At 48.1% G+C, this 25275-nt stretch overlaps 1 protein-coding gene across 2 annotated transcripts in view; it reads right to left on the bottom strand.

Moving 5' to 3' along the window:
* Positions 1-547: 547 nt before the first annotated feature.
* The window catches only part of DENND2A (DENN domain containing 2A), a gene marked incomplete at its 5' end in the record, with an annotated part of 99814 nt that continues 75086 nt past the window's right edge, over positions 548-25275 (bottom strand). For both annotated transcript variants that reach the window (XM_079785405.1, XM_079785406.1), the window contains 8 exons: positions 548-2225; positions 3128-3214; positions 4691-4936; positions 5543-5660; positions 9482-9523; positions 10873-11050; positions 21496-21644; positions 23565-23705. In XM_079785405.1, the coding sequence (XP_079641531.1) occupies positions 2194-2225; positions 3128-3214; positions 4691-4936; positions 5543-5660; positions 9482-9523; positions 10873-11050; positions 21496-21644; positions 23565-23705 (993 nt within the window). In that variant the 3' untranslated portion in view covers positions 548-2193. The remainder of the gene's footprint in view (positions 2226-3127; positions 3215-4690; positions 4937-5542; positions 5661-9481; positions 9524-10872; positions 11051-21495; positions 21645-23564; positions 23706-25275) is intronic.

Raw genomic sequence — 25275 nt, 5'->3', positions numbered from 1 at the left:
CTTTGATGGAATTGGAGGTCTTGGTTCTTGGACAGATGGTGACCTGATCTAGGGCACCCATGCTCTGCTCAACCCAAACAGTATTGCCCATCGAGAATCTGCTCTAGACTATGGGCAGGAATCACAACTCTACCCTTTTCTCTTGCTTCTGATCCTCCCCAGCCTACCTTCCCACTTTGCAAGTTGTAGACAATTTGTTAGTTGATTTAGTTTAAACATCCACAGAGTAGATGGGAGGGACATCGGGAAGGCGGCAGGAGGGGATCCTGGGGTCCGTGATGATCAGCTTCCTGGCCTGGGCGTTGTTCACACAGATATGGTCATTTGTGAAGGTCTGTCAGCCTGGGCATGTTCTAGATGGATATTCTACTTCAAGCAAACATTAAAATGAAAATAGAGCAAATGTGCTGAGATACTTGTATGGAGATGCTTTTGTCAATGTCCTTTATGATATTAAAAACTGAAAATAGCCTGCACGCGTAAGAGTAGAGCATTGGTAAAATAACTTTTAGTGTATCTATAAAATAGAACATACAACCATTAGAAATATTGATAAAAGGTATATTTATTCACTTGGCGGTGTTAAGTAAACAATATAATATAAAATAAGTTAGAAAAGAAAGTATATTCCAAAATATTAAAAATGATCATTTCTGGGCAGAATATTGGTATTAATAAAGTTAACTAATCTGAGGAGCTTGTTAGGTACAATTCCTGAGCCCCCACACTCAGAGATTCTCCTTCAGTCTTCCCCCCAAACCCCAGAGCGCACACCTACCCAGGTTGTTATGCATAGCCTGGCTCCTATTAGTTCTGGCTCCTATCAGTTTGGGGGTCCTTGGACCCTTTTATGAATCTGATATAAGCGATGCATCCTCTCCCCTGAAAAATGAATGGGCACACCGTCTTGGATATAATTTGGAGAGATGGTCCATGACTCCAGGTAAGAATCCCTAATGTGGAATGAGAAGTCAACCTCCTCCTTTTTTTCTTGTTCTTTTCTTTCCTCAGAAGGTCCCTTGCTCCCAGCGCCCTAAAGGCTAAGGGCCTCTGCCAGGCAGCACAGGCCAGGGCCATTGCCATGACCAGAGCACATCTTTTGTGTGTTCTGTCGTGGTAGCTGGTGCCATCCAGAGGGGATGCACCGGAGGGTGTGCAGTGGCGGGCGGGCGGTGGGTGGCCGCGGTGGTGCCAAGGCCTGCTCTGAGACCTTGCCTGTGCTGCCCACCCCGCTGGGTCCCCTGCAGGAGGGCAAGCTGCCTGATGGCTGCACAAGTCTCACGAAGCTGTCTCCAAACTTTGATGCTCTCTCTCATTTACAAAGGTCCCTCCATTTATCCACCCACCATTTTGTCTCTGCTGATCTGGGTCCCTACAATGAGATGGGAATATTTCATACAGTATAAATGAGAGTAGGGTCAAAGCTGTGGCTTTATGTGTTATAGGGTGTGCTCCATGATACTTTACGGTCATACACTTTGGGACCCTACGCACGTTTTATTAACAGATCTTACGATTTCCTCTTTTTGTGTGTACCTCAAAAGTCATGGACGGCTCGGCTTGGGCAGTGGACGGTGCTAAGGCTTCTAAGAGAAAAGAGAAGAGGAGGCCCAGAAGTCAGGCCCCTTTGGGAGAGGAGTTGGAGGCCCAACAGCAATGGCCTCGGCCACCAGGTGGCATCACTGGCCACTCTGGTTGCAGCTTCTCCTGGGAAGCCCCAATCCTTGGAGCCCAGATCCGACTCCTCCACAGAAGGGCCAATCCTTTCCCCGAGGGCTCTGCCCTGAACCTTTGGGCCCAGTGTCTTTGGGGTCACCACAGCGTCGCCCTAACACCCGCATTTGTCCCCAGTTTGGCCCAGAGGAGGAGTGCCAGGCAGGGTGAGCCAGGGAAAGATGACACGGGGCAGGATGGTTTTCTTAGCCCTGGCACAATAAAAAGAAAACCCAAACATTTTTCTTTTTTTTAATATCTAAGATTTAAAAAAATTAAAAATCCAAAAACCAGCAACCAAAACAATCCATCTGAATGTCGGCGACAGGTCTGGTCTCAACCCAGTAGCGGCCAGAATCCACCCTGGCCTTGACCCAGCAGAGCTGGGATGACCGGGGACGTTTCACAAAGGCCACCAGGACTGTCTTTAAACACGTGGTTGCTCTGGGAGGAACTTTTTCTTCGAGTCCAGGCTGAGGGTTATTTCTTGTGGAGAAACTTCATTTTATTGCCTAAAAAAAGAAAATGGGAGCATTTCACCAGGAGAGGAAGGAGGTTGAGTTAAATCTTCCCTTTTCACCGCAGCTGCAGTGTGGACAACCTTGCCTCCCACGCCAGCCCGGAGGGAGCTCACTCTGTGCCCCTCCTGGTGCTGGCCTCCTCCCTGCCTCGCAGCCTCTGCACCTCCCCAAGGAAAGGGGTCTTCCTCGGACTCTAGGAAGAGCTGTAGACACTGCTTCTGAAAGGGTAGACTGGAATCTCTGAACATAACGGTCCCCGAGGAGCCAAGCGAGAAAACTCCCAGCGGTGCGGTGAGTGGAAGTCCCGCCCCAAGTGGCCATCTGTCCACCCTGTGAGGGACAAGCAGGCCCCTCCGCAGGTGCTCGTGTGGTCCTCACTGGGGCCTGCGCCCTCCTTCCTCTTTTTTGGCACATCAGGACGACGCTCTAACCAACTGAGCCACCCAGCCAGGGCCTCCTTCTTCTTTGTTGATTTATTCTTCATCCTTTTCCCAGCAAGGACCCTGTTACTGAGTCAGCCGCAGTCCTTTCACTTTTGCATTTCCACTTTGCAGGGCACCGGGAGGCTGGGTCAGCTCTGTGCTGCCAGACACCTTGCCTGCTTCCACTCACCCTGCTTCCTAAGCTCAGTGCCCAGAAGACTCGGGAGTGAGGGAGATGACAGTGAACGAAGGTAGTGAGACAGCCCAGGAGCCCAGGAGAGTGGGGAGGGGCCTCTGTGTCCTCTGTTTATACTCTGGAGTCAGACTGGAGCAGGAGGCCACAATGCCGACTTTGCCTGCCCAGCACAGGCCAGAGAGCTCTGTGTTATTTAGGAGCCGGCTCCAGTGGAGGAACTGGCCAGGAGCCACGGACCAGAGGCTGGCGATGGGGACCGAGACCCTTGGCCTTACCTAGTCCCTTCAGGAACTTGTTGACACCACTGTGCTCACCACTGGGGAGTGTCTCCAGGTACTCTTGGGCACGGACCTCAAACAGACCTGTTGACAAAAGAAATCCCAGTCAGTATAGTTCCCTCTCTGGGCACTTCTAACCATACCCGTTTCCTTACTGCCACAGCAAAGAGGAACTTGCTTCTGAGATGAGCTGCTCCTCTAAACATGCTCTGAATCATAGGTTTATAAGAGTTTTTATGACCCCTATAATTGCCCAACTTCGTGCAATAACTGTCTTTGGAAAGCTGGAAAGCCGGCTCCCACACGAAATCCTATTTTGACTCAACAAACACCTTCCAAGTGTCTCCACTGTGCCAGGCACGCGGTTTCAAGATGAACCAGATGGTCCTGGCTCTCAGGAACTCCTGGAGTTTCCCTTTTCCTCGTGTTCTCCCATAAAGAGGGAGCCTGGCCACGTGGTGTGGCCTGCTGGGAATCTGTTTGCCACCGTGACCTCAGGAAGGCGGGGCAGGCCACCTCTTAGGGCCATCAGTGCTCCCCCGGGTCTGAGCCTCAGGTACTGTCTTCGTTTCTCTCTGATCCTCGTGGACAGTGGGCTCCTTCCGTACTGCTTTTAAGCTTTGACGTCTGAGCCTCTCTATCAAATAGTGGTCTGTAAACAGATGTCTACCAGTATGTGTACCCAGCAGGCCTTCTATTTAACAGGCCCCTTCATCAGATCGACTTTTTGCCGGAAGCGTGGCCAGCCTCTGTCTTTATTTTGCAAGGAGCTCTGGGAATGGTTTGGTTCCTTAACGCAGTCTGTGCCATCACAGCACCAGAGGACAACAAGGCCTGGGCCACCAGCTCCCCTGGGACCCTGCCTGGCCGCTGCTCGGCCACTCCTCGGTGGTGAGCACCTCGCCCCTACTCAGGTCTAACTCCCATCTGTGACAGCCTTTCCCAACATTTCCAGTTGTCAGATTCCCAAAAGGGCTTAAGATGACATAAGAAAGAGACAGGAATGACGTCATCCTCTTTTCTCACACCTCCCCCTCTCCCATCCCCGGAAGTGTGATGGAACCCAGCTGACAGGGACAAGGAGAAGGTAGGAGAGATGAACTCCAGGAAGAGAGAGAGTGAGGGAGGGGAATGGATAACCCACAAGCTCCCAGCCAGGCAGGCTCAGCAGAGGGTGTGGGCCATTCTCTCCTCTGTCCCAGCCCAGGTGGCTCCTGCCTGCTCCATGGGGGAGAGGGGCAGAAAGACGGGCAGAACGGACAAGAGGAGGCCTGTGGAAAAGGACAAAGGAAACACAGAGAGGAAGGAAAGGGTGTCCACAAGAGTTTCCTCGAGTTGGAAAGAATGGAACAAGTGGAGGACCTGTCACCAGAACCTGGAAAGTGCTCTTGGACAGGCGAGTAGGGGAAAGAGATGTCTGAGGAGACGGGCATCAGGGTAGTTTCAGAAGCTCAGACATGCAAAAATGAACATTCTCCAGAGGTGGCCGAAAGCTGCTCCCGTCTGTGCCTGGGAACCTCCATCTGTCTCAGGGAAGATGCAGGGAAGATGCCCTCTGACCTTTGGCATCCTGTCGACGCAGCTCTCGCTCCTGGATGAAGCCCCGGAACATCTGGGTCTCCATGAAAACCTCCAGGAAGCGGCGCAGGCTCTTGGAGGAGACGGCTTTGCGGAAGGCCTCTCGCTGCAGGGTCCTCTCCTCACGGTCGCCCACCGTCAGGAACAAGGAGTAATGGCCCACGATCTCCACGAAGAAGCGGACAAAGGCTTCGGACACCACCTGGTTCAAGGGGCTGGACTCAGGGCCTGAGCAAGAGGAAGGGCCAGCGGGTGAGGGCCAGAGCCTCTGAGACAAGCCAACTGGTAATACAAACAACTTCTAGCTCTCTCGAGGTAAAATCCTACTGACCCATAAAAAGGTTACCCAAAGTTATTAAATGATTTGTTTCCCTCCCTTTTATTATTTTCCTTATTTTTTTTTTTTGTTGTTAATCCTCACCAGAGCATATTTTTTCCAAAGATTTTTTTTTTTTTTTTTAGGTAGAGTGAAAGAGAGAGAGAGAGAGAGAGAGAGAGAAACATCGATGTGATTGATTGCCTCCCGCACGTGCCCTGACAGGGGCCAGGGATTAAACTTGCAACCCAGGTACATCCTAGTACTCTTGGTCAGGGCTCTTTCCCTACTTTAAACAGATATTTTAGGGCCAAATTGGGAGGTGGGGTGAGAGAACTTTTCCCAGTTCATTGTTAAAATGAGATCCAGGTGAGTAGGTTGAGCGCCCAGTTTCTCTCCTTGCATCCCTCTCTTGCCTATTTTCTTACTTAACCCAATGCCAAGTGGAATGCTTGGCCATTGTCCATTTGCTCCCTAACGATGGAGGGAGATGCAGTCTGGAGGGGTTGAGCACTAACCATGCTTGCAGTCGGGGGGCCCTTCATCCTGGTCACTGGCCAGGTCATTTCTCTGCTCCAGAATGTGTTCCAGGGCCACCTGAAGCTTCCGTGGCAGGATGGAATCCTCGTCGTCCATCTGTAAGGCAGAAAGGACAGGTGGGCCATCGCCCTGCTTCTGGAGGTGGTGCTGTGCCCAGCCAGCAGGACACATGGGTGCACTGCCCGGCAGGCCTGCACAGCTCAGTCTAGTGGAAGGAACAACAGAGGTCTGAGGTTTGAATCTTGATTCCACTTCTTATAAGCTGTGTGAGCCTCAGTTTCCCCATTTGTCAATATCCACCTCATTATGAAGATTAAGTGCAATGTTCAAGACATTGATGAAGGAAATTGAAGATACAAGTAAATGAAAATTTAACCTGTGTTTATGGATTGTAAGAATTAATGTTAAAATGCCCATACTACTCAAAGTGAGCTACAGAGTCAATGTAATCCCTATTAAAATGCCAATGGCATTTTTCACAGAAATAGAAAAAACAATTCTAAAATTTATATGGAAATACAAGAGAGTCCAAATAGACAAAGCAATTTTGAGAAAGAATAACAAGGTTAGAGGCATCACAATTCCTGATTTCCAACTTTAACAAAGTAATCAAAACAGTACGGTACTGGTAAGCCAGTCAGAGAAGGACAGGTATCACATGATCTCACTTATATGTGGAATCTAATGGACAAAATAAACTGATGAACAAAACAGATCCAGAGACATGGAAGCATGGAACAGATTGTCAAATCTCAGCGGGAAAGGGGGTGGGGTGGGAAGAAATCAACCAAATAACTTATATGCATGTACGTATAATCCATGGACACAAACAATAGTGTGGTAAGTATGGGGTGTGTGTGAAGGGGGTCATTGGGGGGGGGGAGGGGACATCTGTAATACTTTCAACAATAAAGATAAGTTAAAAAATAGAAATAAATAAAAAAACACACAATATGGTACTGGCATAAAAAACAGATACACAAACCAGCGAAACAGAATCAATAGTCCATAAATAAATCCACACATATATGGTCAATTGATAGTTCACAAGGGAGCCAAGAATACTCAATGGAGAAAGCATAATCTCTTTTTAATATATTTTTTAAAAAATTGATTTGAGAGAGAGGGAGAGATGGAACATCAGGAAATGAAATTACTATGTTGAAGGGGTATCTGTATCCCATGTTCACTGCAGCATTATTCACAGCAGCCAAGACATGGAAACAACTAAGTGTTCATCAATGGATGAACAGGTAGCCCTAACCGGTTTGGCTCAGTGGATAGAGCATCGGCCTGCGGACTCCAGGATCCCGGGTTCGATTCCGGTCAAGGGCATGTGCCTTGGTTGCGGGCACATCCCCAGTGGGGGGTGTGTAGGAGGCAGCTGATGGATGTTTCTCTCTCATCAATGTTTCTAGCTCTCTCTCCCTCTCCCTTCCTCTCTGTAAAAAATCAATAAAATATTTAAAAAAAATGGATGAACAGGTAAAGAAAACGTCACACATACACACAGACACAGATACACGCACACACAAAGAGGAATATTTGCCATAAAAAAGAAGAAAATCCTACCTTTTGCAACAACATGGATGAAACCGGAGGGCATTATGCTAAGAGAAATAAATCAGATAGAGAAAGACAAATACTGTATGTTCTCACTTATATTCGGAATCTAAAAAACCCCAAAACTCATCAGAAATAGAGAGTAGAATGGTGAGTGCTAGAGGCTGGGGTGGGGGGAAATGAATAAGTTCTGGGGCTCTAATGTACAGCATGGTGACTAAAGTTAACAATGTTCTATTACATACTTGAAAGTTACTGAAAGTAGATCTTAAATGTTATCACTACACACACACACACACACACACACACACACACACAAAGGTAGTTATGTGAGGGGATGGCCGTGCTAAACTTATTCTGGTAATTACTGTACAATATATATATCAAACCATCATGTCGTACACCTTACGCTTATGTATGTTTTATGTCAATAATATCTCATAAAGCTTGGGAACAATATTAAATACTATACAATTACGTTGTGAAAAAGCTTGGAACTTAGTGGCTACCCAAGAACTGTTTCCCACTGCCCTACCCTGTAGGGTGGCTGGTGCTGATCAGGGCACTTGGCCAGGGCAGATGACCAGTGGATCAAAGCTGGTTTTACGGCCCTGGCTGGGAGCTCAGTTGGTTAGACCCGTGGTCGGCAAATTGCGGCTCACGAGCCACATGCGGCTCTTTGGCCCCTTGAGTGTGGCTCTTCCACAAAATACCACGGCCTGGGCGAGTCTATTTTGAAGAAGTGGCATTAGAAGAAGTTTAAGTTTAAAAAATTTGGCTCTCAAAAGAAATTTCAATGGTTGTACTGTTGATATTTGGCTCTGTTGACTAATGAGTTTGCCGACCACTGGGTTAGACCATCGTCCTGATACTCCAAGGTTGCGGTTTTGATCCCCGGTCAGGGCACATATAAGAATTAAGCAATGAATGTATAAGTAAGTGGAACAACAAATCAATGTCTGTCTTTCTCAAATAAAAACAAACAAACAAATAAACAAACAAAAAAGCTGGCTTTATTAACTGGGCCTCAGAGTTGGGGAGCCCCGGGGAAGGGTCTCCCTGAGGGCCTTTGGGAAGTAAAAGTGAGTGGAACTAAGGATAGAAAATGGCATTACCACAACAGACAGAACTTTCCAGGGTGGCAGCTCCAAGTTTAAAAGCAATGCAATAGAACACCCCTAAGACCTGGTAGGAGTTAGACCTCTCTGGCAAATGATAAGTGAGAAAAAAATTGTGCATTACTTTCTCTAATAATGAAAGTAGTTTATAATCATTATAGAAAATACATGAAAGTTTGAAAACAATTTAAAGTCACTCATAATCTGTCTCCCTTTCATTCTCCCACAATCAGCATTAATATTTTGGTGAGTTTTCCTTTCCAACTTGTTTAGAGGCTTATATATATTAGAGGCCCGGTGCACAAAATTTGTGCACTGGGGGGTGGTGTCCCTCAGCCCAGCCTGCACTCTCTCCAATCTGGGACCTCTCGAGGGATGTCGGCAGTTGGACATGCCTCTCACAATCTGGGACTGCTGGCTCCCAATCACTCGCCTGCCTGCCTGCCTGATTGCCCCTAACCGCTTCTGCCTGCCAGCCTGATCACCCCCTAACCAGTCCCCTGCCAGCCTGATCGACGCCTAACTGCTCCCCTGCCGGCCCGATTGCCCCCAACTGCCCTCCCCTGCAGGCCTGGTTCCCCCCAACTGTCCTCCCTTGCTGGCCTGGTCGCCCTTAACTGCCCTCCCCTGTAGGCCTGGTCCCCCCCAACTTCCCTCCCCTGCAGGCCTGTTTGCCCCTAACTGCCCTCCCCTGCTGGCCTGATCGCCCACAACTGCCCTCCCCTGCCGGCCATCTCGTGGTGGCCATCTTGTGACCAGATGGGGGCAGCCATCTTGTGTGAGGTGATGGTTAATTTGCATATTACCTCTTTATTATATAGGATTCTCTCTTTCTCCTTTTTTAAAAAACATGCAAAAAATGTATATGATTTTGCATCCTAATTTTCCCACTTAATATTATATCATAAACTTTGTTCTCAAATATTCTTTAAAAGCATATTGAAAAATACAAGAATCTATAGGCAAACCTATGCAAAGAGTCTACTTGCTAGAAAATCATTTTGTGACAGAAGACATGGGGATCAATACTTTGCTAAACCCACCCTCTTTGGCCTCTGCCTTCTGGCTTCTCCTCAGTCCAGCCCTGGCTGGGGATTGGGAATGCCCAGTCCCACCGGCCTCTTTTGCAAACCCAGGCCCACCCAGGAGCCTTCGCAGAGCTGGAAAGCTGAGCCCCAAACACCAGAGAGGTAAAAAGAGAGCGAGTAGCGGGTTGAAGCTGGCCCTCTCACTCACCTGTCTGAGGAACCGATTGTTGACGAGGTCGACTACAAGGACCTGCAAGATGAGGAAAAGGAACTATTATTGTCAGCAGGGCTTCTGGGATATAGCGATGGGCTCTTAGCCTGTTTCCATCTTGGCACCCAAAGAGGCAGTGGGGGTGGGGTGGAGTGGGCCATTTGTGGTTTCCTGACGTTGCCACTGTGGCCACAAGTGATGAAGAAGGGAGGTGGGGAGCACGGGCTCTTCTGAATCCCACACTTTCAACACTGCAACCGCAGGCTGGAACATGTGTGTGCCATGGCTGGACTCCCTGCCCTGCTCCCGACTGGCTAAGGCAGAGCCTCTCATCTCAGGCTGCTTTTCAGTGCAGGGGTCACTGGGGTGGGGACAGAGGCCAGAGGCCCCACTTGTGCCCCTTCCACTTGACTGTCTCTGCACACCCAGGGTTCTCTCTCCTTTCTCTCAGATACCCAATTGGCCCTGTCATTTCTCTTAATGGGAGAGGAGGGAGAAACCCAGAGCTGTGGATCCAGCTGGAGAGCCAATCAAGCTGCTGGGCTTTCATTAGTCAGGCTTTCGGATAAAGCACCTGCCCCTCTGTCCCCAGAGCGGGCTGAGACCCAGGGCCAGAACCAGGGTGATGCAGGGGCCGGGCCTTTGCTTGCAGGGCCCTGCGAGCGAGACCTTCACTCAGGCCTCAGCACACGAGGGAGGAAGAGCAGGGCCTGGATGGCCACCGCGTTTCCACAAAGAGCTGGAATATGGGCTCTAACATCCCAGGACCCTGCCCAGGCCTGAAGGGGCTTTTTCCTTCCCTCTCAGACACCCTATGGGACTGAACTGAGACATGTTAGGGATCATAGGGCATCCAAACTTCTTGCAGCTCGAACCCACACCTGGTTAATATTAATGCGATTTTAGGACCACCTGGGCAATTAGAGGAGCCACATCTGGGGACCCAGTTTAACTTTCAGGGCAGGTGTTCCCCAGGGGTTCAGGCGAGAGTGGCAGCATTTAGTCCCCGCTGTTCCCTCTCTGGTGGCTGGGCGGTCTCAGGGCTCGGGGACAGACACTATTTAGAGGAAGGGGCTGGGATTCAATAACCACAGACCTGCCAAGTAAGACTCCCCACCTGGATGCACACCTGAGAACCGGCACTTGATCATTAAAAACATTTTGGCGGTTGCCTTTTTACTGATATGATAAAGGACCTATTTGCAGACTTGGGGGGGGGGTGGCTATCTCATAAATAAAGCTGTGGGGTCCCCTGCTCCCCTGACACTGCTTGTCACACAGCCTTAGGCAGCACCGCCCTCTGTCCCCCATGGGGGGGGACATCCCCTAGGCACCTCCCTCTGCCCTCTGCCCCCACGGGAGGGCACAGGGACATCCCAGGAGCTCACCTCTTCCAGGGGCAGCTCCCTGAGCAGCGGCAGTGAGCTGGTGAGCAGCCCGATGAGGAAGGGGGTTGGCGAGCACACGATGTCGACCATGGCCGGTGGCAGCACGGGGATGTAGGTGTGCTGCCAGGTGAAGGGGTAGGTGATGGCCACCATCGCGTGGCAGCACTTGGACAGCGTGCTGCAGCGGGAGAGAAGGGCAGGAGGGGTGGGTTCAGGGAGGGCCCGGAGAGAGACGCTTGCACACCTCCCAAGGCACGTTGGTGAGAAAAGGCATCATGCCCGTATCAGGTGTGTCATGTAACAGGGCCTGACACAGGCTATTCCAGGCACACGGAGCTTCCGCGGGGCTCTGAGACATGGCCAGAGGGACAAAGTTAATGTCCTGGCCAATTTTTGTAAGTGTGCCTTCATACGTGAGCCCCATTCCTGAGGGATGAGGACGAAATCATGCACTGCTACGCCTTTTCCTCACAACCCCCTTTAAGACCAAACCCAGAGGACTAAAGCCTCTTCTCAGGACGCTCACTCTTCTCCTGAGGATGCTTAATATTCTAACTGGGGCTTTTTTTGTTCTCTCCCACACATCCTCTCAGCCAATCAGGGGAATGGGCAATTCTGTGGGTATTCGCATGGCTGCAGTCAGCTCCAAATGACTCTGTTTTGTAAAAGTGAGGCTCAGGTCCAGTTACCCTTGCCTAGAATTCCAAACTTCAACATATACCAACATAAGGGAAATACTGGGAGTCTCTCTCTCTCTCATATATATGAGGCCCCAGTGCACGAAATTCATGCACTCAGGCGGGGGGGCCCAGCCTGGCCTGTGCACTCTCACAGTGTGGAAGCCCCGAGATCGATTGCCCCAAAGAGGTAGGCCCCACCCACCCATCCGGGGCTCCTTAATGGATTGCCCCAAAGAGGTAGGCCGGAGCTGGGGGTCCTGCCTCCGTGCCATACGGAGCCGTGGGACCTCCAGGCCTCGCTGCACGGAGCCGCTGGGACCCTCGGCATCGCTGCGCAGAGCCACTGGGACCCGCCTCTGCGCTGTGCACACAGCATCAAGTTCCTGCCCACCCACATGTGCCTCGCCACGCACGCAGCCCTGCCCACCCACGTGCACCTGCTGTGGGCTCCTGGTGATGGATTGTGATTGCGTGATGGTGTGACAACCATTTGCATATTATCTCTTTATTATATAGAATATATATATTTTTTGAGGACTGTTCTTTGTTTTGTTTTTTTCAATTACAGGGGAGTCTCTCTTAAAGAATAATGACCATGATGTAGCCTTTTGTTGGCAAGCGCCAAGCCTTCCTAACCACTCTCCACACACTTTGCACAGTGCCTGGATCCACTCTCAGTCTATCCAGTGAATGGGTGGATTATTAGGGACTATCCTTCGGAATGTCAATTCTACTGTGTGAAGACAGTGATGGCTGGTGGCCGTCCGAGGTGAGAGCTGACTTTCTCCTTTCCTTGCAATCACTCTTTATTGCGGTGAGCCTGCTGCAGCAGCTCCTCTCTCCTCTTACTCTAGTATGTCGTTTCCAGGAGCTTGTGAGAAGTTTGTGTAATGTAAGAATAAAATGAAAGTGAGGGTCCAGTGGGTTCCCCTTGAGTGCACTGCGTCCTCTTCAGGGCGCGGGCACCTCCAGCCTTTGCCCTGGTTCTTGGCTGCGCTCCGTGTAGGGAAAGTTGCGAGGAAGCTGAGTTCTGGACACATGGCTGCTCCTTTATCAGTCCCCATGATGCCGGGCAGCTGTAATCTCATTGTCATAAACTTTCCTGAGCTCATGAAAAAATCCCTTAGTGCTGGCTTCAGGAGAAAAGAGGTGATTAAAAGATATTGCCTAGCAAGTGAAATGAGCCAGAGAGAAAAAGACAAATATTGTACTATTCCATTACACGGAAGGACTTTGGATGGGCAGATCCATAGAGATAGGGAGTGGAATAGAAGTTACCAGGGGCAGGGGAGTGGGGAATGAGGGGTTAATAGGTCCAAAGTTTCAGTTTGAGATGAAGAAAAGGCTTTAAAAGTGGGTAGTAGTGACAGCTGCAAAGATTGTGAAGGTACTTAATGCCACTGAATTGTGTGTGTAAAGATGATTAAAATGGTATACTGTATGTTATGTATATTTTACCACAATAAAAAGTATTCATAAACTTCCAAGCGAGTTCCTCTGAATCTAGCACCCCCCTGAAACATCCTAAAGTACACATTAGTCCTCTTTTCACCACCCACATTGGGGCCCCTGAAGTTAATGAATCTGTGCATGTGCCAGTGTGAGTCTCCTAACTTTCCTGTCCCCTGTCTTGGCAAACAATCATTCTCATAATAGTCACTGGAGTCAGGAAATACTGCTTAGTAGCATAGCACCCACGTGTTTCAAAGGTATTTAGTCCTTATCTTTTCTTTCGAATGATCACCCCCAAAATGAGAAAGATGCTACGCCAGTTTCCTTCAAGTCACTGTACCGTAATACCTTCTTTATTAGCTGAGTAAGAGCGAGACAGAACAATTCAGTTAGGACTTATGCCAAGGAGAGACTATTAAAAATTCAGCCACCAGCTTGGGTTAAAGTGACTTCTGTCTTTCGAGAATTTACTCTCAAGCAGAAAAACTTTCCCCCAAAGGCACTGCTTTCTCCCAGAGGGTGAAGAATGTTAAATACGTTCAGTGAATTGCTTAGCATTTGTGTTTAATTTCCTTGCTCTATAGGTCACTGAATGGGTAGCATTTACTTTGTTCTAAGGATTTTTGATTTTAGGACTGATCTGTGTTGGTGTGCGATCAGTCCACAAAGTTCGTCTGCTCATATACTGTAGTTGTGAGGTCCCGACTTAGAAAATTGGAGGCTAGCCTGGCTGGAGTGGCTCCAGTGGTCGGAGCGTCATCCTGTGCACTGAAAGGTTGCTGGTTCGATTCCTGTCAGGGCATGTGGCTGGGTTGTGGGTTGGATTCCTGGTCCAGGCCCATACAGAAGGCAACCGATTTATCTCTCTTTCTCTCTCCATATCCTCGGGTCAGGATTAAAAACAACAACAAAAACCTAGGAAGTTAAAATCTAAACAACATAGTTGTGTCTAGAGCAGGCCTTTTCAGACTATATTTTGCAGCCCATTTTAGAGTCCTAAAATACTTTTAGTAGTAGTTTGTAATTAGCATTAAAAACAACAACAAAAAGAATAGAATAGCCGAAACCGGTTTGGCTCAGTGGATAGAGCGTCGGCCTGCGGACTCAAGGGTCCCAGGTTCGATTCCGGTCAAGGGCATGTACCTTGGTTGCGGGCACATCCCCAGTAGGGGGTGTGCAAGAGGCAGCTGATCGATGTTTCTCTCTCATCGATGTTTCTAACTTTCTATCCCTCTCTCTTCCTCTCTGTAAAAAAATCAATAAAATATATATATATAAAAAGAATAGAATAAAAATAAGTTTGCTCCATGTTTTCAGTTGTACATGATCTGTGTACATGTGTGTGTTGCATGTACTAGGTCTGAATGTAAAATGTATTTCTCATTGTAGTCTGCAGTTAAAGGAAACCAATGATTTGGACTAGCGAACTGGGGGGTGGAGACAGTTAAAGAGCAATGGTTGAGTTGGAACTTTGATATGTTACATGTCTTACTGGGATGTTAGCTTTCACTTCCAAGTGATTAGAGGGAGTCCCTTAGAAGTCTTTAAAAAAGAATTCCTTGAATGAAGAAGCATTTTGTATGAAACCAATCTCCTTTTATAGCACATTTGTTATAAGTTCCTAAATATTACTTGGAGAAAGAAGTGGATCATGTGACAGTCTAGGTAGTAGATGCTGTCATCTGTGGTCTACATCTCCAGTCTTTGGTCAATTCACTAAAAGAATAAAAACTCACAACTCATGTTTAAGAGTCCTTTTACATTTCAGAGTTGTGGTTCAAGCACTTTTGATTCCAGGGAAGGTACAGAATCACAGAACTTTTGACGTGGGAGTAATCTTAGAGATAGAGTTCATCCTCTTTTGAATTTTATAACTAAAGAACCTGAGGCTAAAATGGGTGCAAGTAACCTCTGAGTTCAGTGGGGACAAGGGGGTAGAAGAGTCCTGCAGACTGGAGCAGAGGAAAGAGATACAGTGAGAAGAATGGAGCCAGAAGCCTGTGACTTTTTCTCAATCACTGCAGTGGAAAATACATCTGTTCAATACCCCCCACCCTCCAGCTCCCTTTTGCTTTCTTGGGCCTCATCCCTTAGAAGGAGGAAGTATAATCGTTTGCTCCCTTCTCTCTGCTGCCACAGCACATGCTGAGCTGTCTCCTGGTAGAAGTTCACGCTGCCCTGCAGAGCCGGGCAGACCCCCAGAGGGTGAGAAGACCCTGGTTCAGCGGCAGTATGAGCCAACTGGACGACAAAGGCAGTTGGAACCAGTTTTTAAAACAATGATAAGCAACACCAGTGACATAGGGCGGGGGAATAAATGTTATGGCAAGATAAAATTCAGTCAGGTAACTGGAATGCAGTGAGCTAAAGGATAATGGTATTCAACTGTGATGGGACAAATGATGACAACTCAACTGGGTAACCTGCTGGACAGGGAGATAGGTATTGCCACTAGTGACTATTTTTCCTAGCGAGTGGTTTTTTAAATGGTCTCTGTTGCCCTAGCCGGTTGGGCTCAGTGGATAGAGCGTCGGCCTGCGGACTCAAGGGTCCCAGGTTCGATTCTGGTCAAGGGCATGTACCTTGGTTGCGGGCACTTCCCCAGTAGGAGGTGTGCAGGAGGCAGCTGATTGATGTTTCTCTCTCATCGATGTTTCTAACTCTCTCTCCCTTCCTCTCTGTAAAAAATCAATAAAATATATTAAAAAAAAAAAAAAAGGTCTCTGTTGCAGCTGGACCCAAGCGTTTCCACAGCTGGTTATCATGAGCACCCTGCTGGCTGGTGCAGCAGACAGGGCAGCAGGAACCTGACAGGCGGGCCAGACTGAGGAGTGGCTCGTTCCTCTTGCTCTCTAGCCCACATCACTCTTCTCTAAAAAATGCCTCTTGAAACACTAGAAGGAAAGGTCAAATTCTGCAGATAATCAGTTAGTGGTAGCCTTTCTGCAAAAAATAAGTGGTAGAGGAGAAAAGAGGGACTATTTTAAGTGTAGCTGAAGTGTTTTTCTCCATCTCTGCTGCAAATGCTAACGAAATTATTCCCTGACTTGTGAAGGCTATAGCAGCCTTCTGTGGGGGGTGGGTGAATGTGCAAAGAATAGTCTCTGGTTCTGGGGATGCTCAGGTGACTCTCCGAACACGCTTGCCACACAGCCTCACTGAGCATCTGCTGGGTGGGGGAGAGGCAGTGTTGCTGAGGGAAGGCCCAGGAAGAGAGGCGGCAGCTGACTCATTATAGTGTGGGTGGAGGAAAGGAACACCAGTGACAAAGCTGTGAACAATTTGTATAGAAGTGAGGGAGGGAGGAGATGCCCCAGTGGGAATTTGGCTGGGGCCAGGGTTAAAAGCTGGGCACAGTTTTTTGTTTTGTTTTGTTAATCCTCACCTGGTGATATTTTCCCATTGATTTTTAGAGAGAGTGGAAGGGAGGGGCAGAGACAGAGAGAGAGAGAAACATTGATGTGAGAGACACGCATGGATTGGTTGCCTCCCGCACGATCGAGCTCCAATTGAGCCTGCAACCAAGGTACATGCCCTTGACCAGAATTGAACCCGGGACCCTTCAGTCCATGGGCTGACGCTCTATTCACGGAGCCAAACCCACTAGGGCAAAGCTGGGCACAGGTGAAGTTCAGGTCCCAGAATGCTAAAGCATGAGTTCACAGGCATCAGGATGCACTTGTGAGTGCTAACATTCTCCTGCAGAGGGCGCTTCAGTTCTGGTGCCGCCCAGTCCCTGTGACATACGTGGGGTTACTATGCTCACTGCCTTCCCACTCACCTAGGAACCAGTAAGAATCCAGCATAGAGCTTCCTCCAAGATGCCACCAGAAGAGTAAATGATGAGTTTCCTGAGCTAGACAGACACCCCAGGAGTTTGAAGGATGAGCCCGTCAGTATTCTTTAGTATCCCAAGCAAAGCATCTCTCCTACCAGTGCATCATTCCCAGGAACAGGGGTGACAGGTAGACTGTGGTCTGGCCTGGTGCCTGGTGAGACCTAGTGGGGGGTGGGCGTCACCACGCAGTGGCTGCCACATTTCCATTACTGTACTTTCAAACCCTGAAGTAATGTGTCACCAAGTTTAAGAAGAACATAGGCTGGGCCTCAAGAAAACTGTGTGATCTCAGGTAAAGCCCTTAACTTCTCCAGGCCTCAGATTCCTCTTCTGTTAAATAAGGAAAGTGGACTAAATAATTTCTGATGTCCTTCCAGATTTAATGTCTATAAACTACAAAGCTATAGAGAAATCCAGGAGCAGGAAATAGCTGTCATGGGAAAGAAACAAGACTTTCAGGGCTCATAAGCAAAGACAGGACCAAAGAGCAATGGTGACATCTCACTCTGAGAAACTAACAGATAAAATAGTTGGAGAGGTTTTGAGCTGCCACAGTAAACCCCCAAAAGACAACACAAAGCCAGCACACCCTGGGAGGGACCTGACTCGGAGAGAACTGGATTAAGTGTCTAGCTCAAGATTCTGTTAGGGATGGGTTTGGGGTAGAGGACAATAATTTGTGACTATGCTATTCTCTAAATATTGCTTCAAACGTTGTCTTGTTGGTATTCACAGGCAAAAATAGGTAGTTAATATTTAATATTTAATCAGACTGATGCTACTGTGTCACTAAAATTGCATTTAAAAAAATATTTTTATTGATTTCAGAGAGGAAGGGAGAAGGAGAAAGAGAAAGAAACATCAATGATAAGAGAGAATCACTGATTGGCCTCCTCCTGAATGCCCCCCATGGGGATCAAGCCCGCAAATGTGCAGGAGTGGGCAAAAGTAGGTTTATAGTTGTTCGTATGGAATGCTGGTTATGATTGTTACAATAGTTTCATTAACTGTTTCAGGTACTCACAACTGTAAACCTTCTTTTGCCCACCCTGCATGTATCCCTAAGACTGTCAGCCACTCCAGGGGTGGTCCTTTCACCTCTGTAACTTGTTTCCTGAGCCCACGCAATCCAGCTGGCTCACTTTTGGATGCCAGACCACCAAGATGGTAGCTACTCATTTTCAAACCCTGCTTGGGCAAACAAACTCACGTGCTTGGAGAGGGCGTGTTTACAAACCCAACCTTTCCCTGAGATGGCAAACATTGCTGGGCGCAACTGATTCTAGACAGGACAGGGGACCCCATTTAGGCTTACAGATACTGACTAAAAATGAACCAAAAGGCCTGGCCAGCATGGCTCAGTGGTTGAGTGTTGACCTATGAATCAGGAGGTCATGGTTCGATTCCCGGTCAGGGCACATGGCCAGGTTGTGGGCTCTAGCCCCCAAGGAGGCAGCCGATCAAGGATTCTCTCTCATCATTGATGTTTCTATCTCTCTCTTCCTCTCTGAAATCAATAAAAATATATTTTAAAAATGAACCAAAAGGACAAAGGTGCACAGCTACATATGAACTTATTTGTGTAGTTACCCATATGTTAAAGCCAAGGTTCAAACTCCAGTATTTGTCAAGATTTGATATATCATTAGCTAGCAGTCTGTCATTCAGCTTCTAATGTTACTGTACTATAAAAAGATAAAAAGTAAGTTTCTTGAATATTAAAAACCCTGTCCCATTCTCTCTCTCTCTCTGGAGCAGCCCACACCTTTCTCCCTCTTCTTCCCTCAAAGTGGGTACCTTTGCTTGCTCTCTCCCCCCTAAGCTCCAGGGGTCCTCCTTTTGCCTCTGTAACTTGTTTCCTGAGCCCATGCAGCCCACCTGGCTCACTTTTTCTACCTCTGTAACTTTCTAAATAAACTTTCACTTGTATTTTAATAAAAAACAAACAATGAAAAAGCCTCTGTCCCATATAAACCTTTTGTACAAATTTGTAAATGTACAGCTTATGACTTTATTATTCAGCCTCACCTATAGAGTTAGACAAAACTTTGGGAACTGAAATTAATAAACTAAAAAAAAAAACCCAAAATGTTTATCATTAGGGAAATGAAGAAAGGGGTATAGGGAAATATTTATTTGGGTTGTTATGACAACAGAACAAGCCATCACAACAACATTCTTTCTTCTCCATCTGTCAGACTTTGGCTTGACAGAGCTTAAGAAACACTCAATGTCCATCCTAAAGATGAAACGGAACAAAAATGTTATTCTAGATTTGATAGATTTTTGGCTCCACTTAAAACCCTTTTATAACTCATACAATATTTGCCACAACTCTGCTATTTCCTCTTGCAGTGGGCAGACTCACTAGCAATGACGAGTAAATAAATTGTGTGGTAGGGGGAGGGTGCTGGCAACGGTGACTACAGGCCTAAATCAGGCTGAGGTCCACCCTGGGACGTCACAGGGCCGTGCACTGAGTGTGTGGCACCCCTGTTCTCATGCACTCCTTTATGGTGTTGAAAAGATTGGGGCTGTGGACGGAAATCAGAAGAATGAGGCGCTTGCTTCCCTGCCAGCTGAACAGGGCCAGGAAGGGGTGCACGTGCACCGGGTAGAGAACTGTGCCAAGTTGATAAGGATGAAAGCACCAGCTCAAACTTACGTGGAAGGCTTTCTTTGTAGATTTTTCCAGGTCAAACTACTGGCAGCCAGCCACTGCCTCCCAAGCCCTATTTGTCGGGACCTAACCCAAGAATCCTTGATTTCCTACAGCTCTTTCCCCACAAACCAGACAGAGCTGGGTGTGTGTGGATTCCTCCTGGAGGAACACCTTTTGGTGGGGCAGCCCGGAGGAGAGGTGGGTTCTGGCTTTCCTGCTTGGTAACCTCACATCCGCAATGCTCTTTGGTGGAGTCTCTGTGCTCTGATTAGTAGCTCTGTCCATGTCTTCCAGGTGAGCCAGACTTAGCTTGTTAGGGGAGGGGGCACAACTGAGGGCTGGAGAGCCCCAAAAAGGAAGGCTGAGCCAAAGCCCCCCAGAAGTATGCCGATAAAGCTACGAGAGAGGTGGAGAACGTGCCCCCGACTTCTGAGCACAGAAGGTCTAGGCCTTTCTAAGATCATCCTTTCCCTGCCCCAAAGTCAAGCCTGAGAATGTACAACTAGAGACAGTGGGGCACAGAGCGCAGCTGCCAGAGAACACAGACAGTTACTAGAGTGTGATGAAATCCGATCCTGGTCACTGAAGGGTTATTACTCATCCTTGTTTTCCAGGGCCCCAACCTTGAGAACTCTCTGGTCTGAATTCCCCAGGGTCCAGGGAGCTTGGAGAGCTGCCCAGCGCCCAGCACCAGCTGCAGGCTCAGAGACAGGCCTGCTTCCCGAGCTGAGCTGACAGAGTGCCCAGGGAGTACAGTAACGGTGACACTGCGAGTGAAGAACTGGAACACAGGGTGGAGCAGGCTGGGGAGCCAAGTGGCTGCCGTCCAAAAGCAACATCATCAAGGTGACCAGATGGCGTGGCGTGGTGGTGGGGGCTGGATTCCATCTCCTACCACGCCCCCTGATGAGCTCCACATTCATAGGCTTTGTCCTTTCCATTCCTTCCCTTTTCTTCTTCCTCCCTTTTGTTTTCCCGAGTGGAGAGGCGTATTTCCTCTCTGAACCACAGTGCTTCGATTTTTGTGTTTTGGCAAATGGCCTTCTCTCCAGATGGACTCCTTAGCTGGCCTCATCTGCTTCTGGCCGGCGGGCCCTCTCAGCTGGGCCCACATCGCAGGCTGTCTGGAGCTGCAGCTGCCACCGAGGCTCCTGTGCCCTCAGTTCAGAGAGAAGAGGGCTCTGCTCCAGTGTTTTGTAATGATGGAAATGCCAGCAGTTCTCTTTAGAAGTTCAGAATTACCCCAAATCCTTATCTGCATCTCCTCCTGGACCCTCTTAGAGTTGTGATATGGCCCTTGCAAATCACTGAGTGTGACCATTAGGCAGTGAGCATGTGTGTGATTCTGTGACTGATCTGAATACTGTAGACAGGGATCCTTTAGGACAGGCCCGTGCTCTTCAGCGTGGCCCTGCAGCCCTTCCACGAATCGCCGGCTCCTCACTTCCCACTGCGCTTTCCTCTCTGCTCAGCCACAGGGACCTGCTTTGTGCTCAGCCTCCTGTCTCCTCGCCCTCGTATGGGCAGCTGCTTTTGCCTGGACTATGCCTTAGGCTCAGGGGGACAGCGCCTGCGCTGGGAGTGAGTGCCCTTCTCCATCTCCAGGACGCACCCCTCTAGCGAGCCCTCACAGCACTACTGGGTGATCTGTTCTCTTCCCTGTCGCCCCACTGTACTGAGAGCTCCTTGAGGGCGGCTCTGGGTCTTTCCCCCTGTCCCCAGCACATACATGGTAGAGTGCCCAACACAAAGCAGAATGAATAAAAAGTAGGCCCAATACCAGATAAGTGTTGCAGAGCAGTGCAGGCCTACCTCGTTTCACACCACTCGTGTGCTTCTAAACCTGCATCTTAGATGCCCACTGACTCCGACTGTCACCCCAGAGGAGCTTCCTCTGAAATCCTACACCATCACCTACCCCCACTACGGCATCAGACAGTCCAAGACTGCCTGTCATTCAAACACTTTATCTGAAGTAGCCAAGGTTGTACCTGAGCTTGTCTGCGATGAAGATGACCCTCCTTTCCAGAAGCAGGGAGGCAAAAACACAGAGCAGGTGGCGGACGCTGAGAGAAGAGAAGAGGGACTCAAAGTCCACATGTTCGAGCCGGGAGTCCAGCGGGCGGCACAGTTCAATCACCTGCCAGGGAACAGGAGCAGCCGTGAAGGGCCCGCCTACTCAGCCAGGCCGCTCACGCATCAAGTTGTCCTCGGCAAAGGTGGCCCACTGGCAGGGTGAAGGGAAAGGAACACAAAGGGACTGGGGAAAAGAAAGAAGCCAGGACACTGGCGGCAGGTAGGTGCGGAAGGGGAGCACATGCCTCGCACTCAACTCTGAGACTGAGGACAGTTCGGACGGAGGTGGGGAAAGGATGGCGGAGCAGTGCCCTTGGCCCCAAGTGGTCGGAGGCTCTCCTGGACTCCCCACGGAGTTCTCTGGCTGTAGACCATGTGCTGTCCCTTAGAGCTGTCCCTTAGAGCCCTGCAGGCTAGCGTAGGTCTCAGGAGGAAGTATCACCTGGAGGGATGGAAGTCGCAGGCTCACTCAGAAGGACCAGCAGGTCCGAGCAGCACTTTCCAGACTCACCTCCTCTAGAAGGACTTTCTTAAAGGACCAACCCCATTCCAACTCCCTGATGTGGAGCCTTTCAGCGCTTACGTTGAGTGTGTATCTTCTCATTCCGTATTTGCTGTTTGTTCCTGAACTCATCTTGGTCACTACTCATGTGCATGTTTTGTCTCTGTAAGGAGCTGGCTCCTTCATAGAGCAGAGACTGGTTTTCATTCTCAGCACAGTGCCTGCTCAGGGCTGTCCACGCAGTGGGCTCACTAGTGCTAACATCCCCAAGGCCAAGCTGCCTGCATCTGGTGTGGGATGTTTCTCCAGCCACAGGGAGACTGCTCTTCTCTATGCTGGGAAATTGGGTTGTTCTGGAATGTCCCAGACCCATCTTTCCCCTCCCCTCTGCACCCTGGCTCCACAGGGGACTTGTTTTGCCAGGGACTTTAGAACTAGAGCCCCAAGTCTGAGACAGATGTGCCTTCTGAGGTACCAGAGCCACATAAGGGGAATGGGAAAAATGCAAACCAGCTCCTGCATCAAATGCCAGCCCAGCAAGGACAGGAGCACTCTTCAGAGTCCAGGGTGAATAAGGAGCAGTCCCTGAGCTTATCTTCCCTAAAAATAATCTGTTTTACATAATAAAGTTACAGAGGTGATGCAGGCTAAAAACATAAACAGGTTCATATACAATTCAAGAATGCAATGGGCCTGGCTGGCGTGGCTCCGTGGTTGAGCATCAACCTATGAATCAGGAGGTCAGGGTTCGATTCCCAGTCAGGGCACATGTCCAGGTTGCAGGCTCAATCCCCAGTAGGGGGCACGCAGGAGGTAGCCAATGATTCGCTCTCATCATTGATGTTTCTCTCCCTTTCTCCCTCTTCCTTCCTCTCTGAAATCAATAAAAATACAAAAAAACCCCGCCCCCCAAAAAAAACAACACCCACCAAAAAACAAACAAACAAACAAACAAACAAACAAACAAAAAACCCAAAAGAATGCAATGAGCTATAATGAGAAACCAAGAACGTTCAGTGCAGGTCCCTAACCTGGAAGGCCAACATCATGCAAAGAAACACGATGTGCTGCCATGGCGCAGTTCTGGGGGTTGCTCTCTGGGTCAGAATCCTGGGCTGGATGGACTAGAGCAGTGGTCGGCAAACTGCGGCTCGCGAGCCACATGCAGCTCTTTGGCCCCTTGAGTGTGGCTCTTCCACAAAATACCACGGCCTGGGCGAGTCCATGTTGAAGAAGTGGCGTTAGAAGAAGTTTAAGTTTAAAAAATTTGGCTCTCAAAAGAAATTTCAATCCTTGTACTGTTGATATTTGTCTCTATTGACTAATGAGTTTGCTGACGACTGGACTAGAGTTATGACACCGAGGAGCAAGAGGACACCAGCGAATGTGAGAGCCCACCAAAAGCCAGCCCCTCAGACCAGTGGGACCTGGCTGTCTGGGCCATTCTCTCCCCTAGGAGAGGAAAGGAATCTGACCCCTTACCTCAGTTCCTGTTCCTGGCAGGAAGTTCTTGACAATGATGGTTTTGCCCAAGGCTGGGAAAGGGGCTTCCATGACACTCCTCATGAGGGGCTGTACCAGGGCAGGAGAGATGCCTCGGCGTTTTTCCACCTCATCCAAGATCTGCAAGGGTCAGAAAAGCAGCTCAGCCATCCTGAGTCAGGGCAGCAAGGTGTTGCCTGTTCCAGATGAAGTGGGCCTGCCATGGAGACTGAAGAATCATGGGAAGCCCTGCTGTCTTCATCAGACCAAGCTTACAGTCTCTTTTACCCTATGTGTTATTCCCCCAATTCTCTCCCCTCTGTCATTACTCTCTTTGCCATGTGACTTTTTTTTTTTAACAGGTTGCTATCTTTTTTTTTTTTTTTTAAAAAGATGTTTTTATCGATATTTTATAGAGGGGTAGGGAGAGGATAGAGAGATAGGGACATTGATTGGAGAGAAACCTCACTGATTGGCTGCCTCCTGCATGCCCCATACTAGGGATCGAGCCCGAAACCCGGTAACTTAACCAGTGACCTCCTGGTTCATGGGTTGAGGGCTCAACCACTGAGCCACACTGGTCTGGCTGCCATGTGACTTTGTAGCTCCTCCCACTAAAGAGGTTAAGTATAGCTCCAGCCCCCTTTGACTTTGGGTTAGGCCATGTGAGTTTTTGGGCATTCTCAGTGGGAATAATATACAAATTTACTAAAAGCCACTGAAGTGTATATTTTATTTTATTTTTGAAGTGTATATTTTAAATGGTGAATTATATGGTAAGTTGTATCACAATAAAATTGTTACTATAAAACTTCAAATGCATGACGCTTCACAATCTAGTTGTAAATCAAAGACTTTCAATTAAAATGCTATTTATGGGGGTGGGGAGAAGTAGGAGAGGGTAAAGGGGGAACAAATAGTGGTGGAAAGAGACTTGACTATATATCTATACAATATACAGATGATACATTATACAATTGTACACCTGAAACTTATATAATTTTATTAACCAATGTCACTCCAATAAACTCAATAATAACTTAAAAAAAACACACCGAAAACATCATACTTCAATTATACCTTAATAAAACTGGGAAAAAATTGGGAAAATAAGCCATTTATAAAAATATCACATGTACCTATTCAACCCTTGAAATATGGCTAGTCTAAATTGAGATGTGTTGTAAGTGTAAAATAATCAGTGGATCTCAAAATACAAAATAAATAATGTAAAATATCAATGACTTTTCATGTTGATTACATGTTGAAATGATAATATTTTGGATATATTAAATAAAATTTATTATTAAAATTAAAAAGATAATATGGTAGTTCCTTAAAAAATTAAACATAGAATTATCCTATGAACCAGAAATTCTACTTTTGGGTACAAACCTGAAAGAAATGAAGGCAGAGACTCAAACAGATATTTGTATACTCATGTTCATAGCAGCATAATTCATAATACATAGCTAAAAGGTAGAAACAACCCAAATGTCCATCAACTGATAAATGGATAAACAAAATGTGGTATATACATATTGCTCCGACTTAAAAGTTAAGAAATTCTCATCCAGGCTCTAACATGGATGAACCTTGAGGGCATGCGCTAAGTGAAATAAACCAGTCACAAAAGGATAAATAGTATATGATTCCACTGACATGAGATGTTGGAGTAGTCAAATTCACAGGGACAGAAAGTAGAATGGTG

Source organism: Cnephaeus nilssonii, assembly GCF_951640355.1.
Source record: "Cnephaeus nilssonii genome assembly, chromosome: 12".
Lineage (NCBI taxonomy): Eukaryota > Metazoa > Chordata > Mammalia > Chiroptera > Vespertilionidae > Cnephaeus > Cnephaeus nilssonii.
Note: the sequence above shows the minus strand (reverse complement) of the source record. Positions and strands in the feature narration are given on the sequence as shown.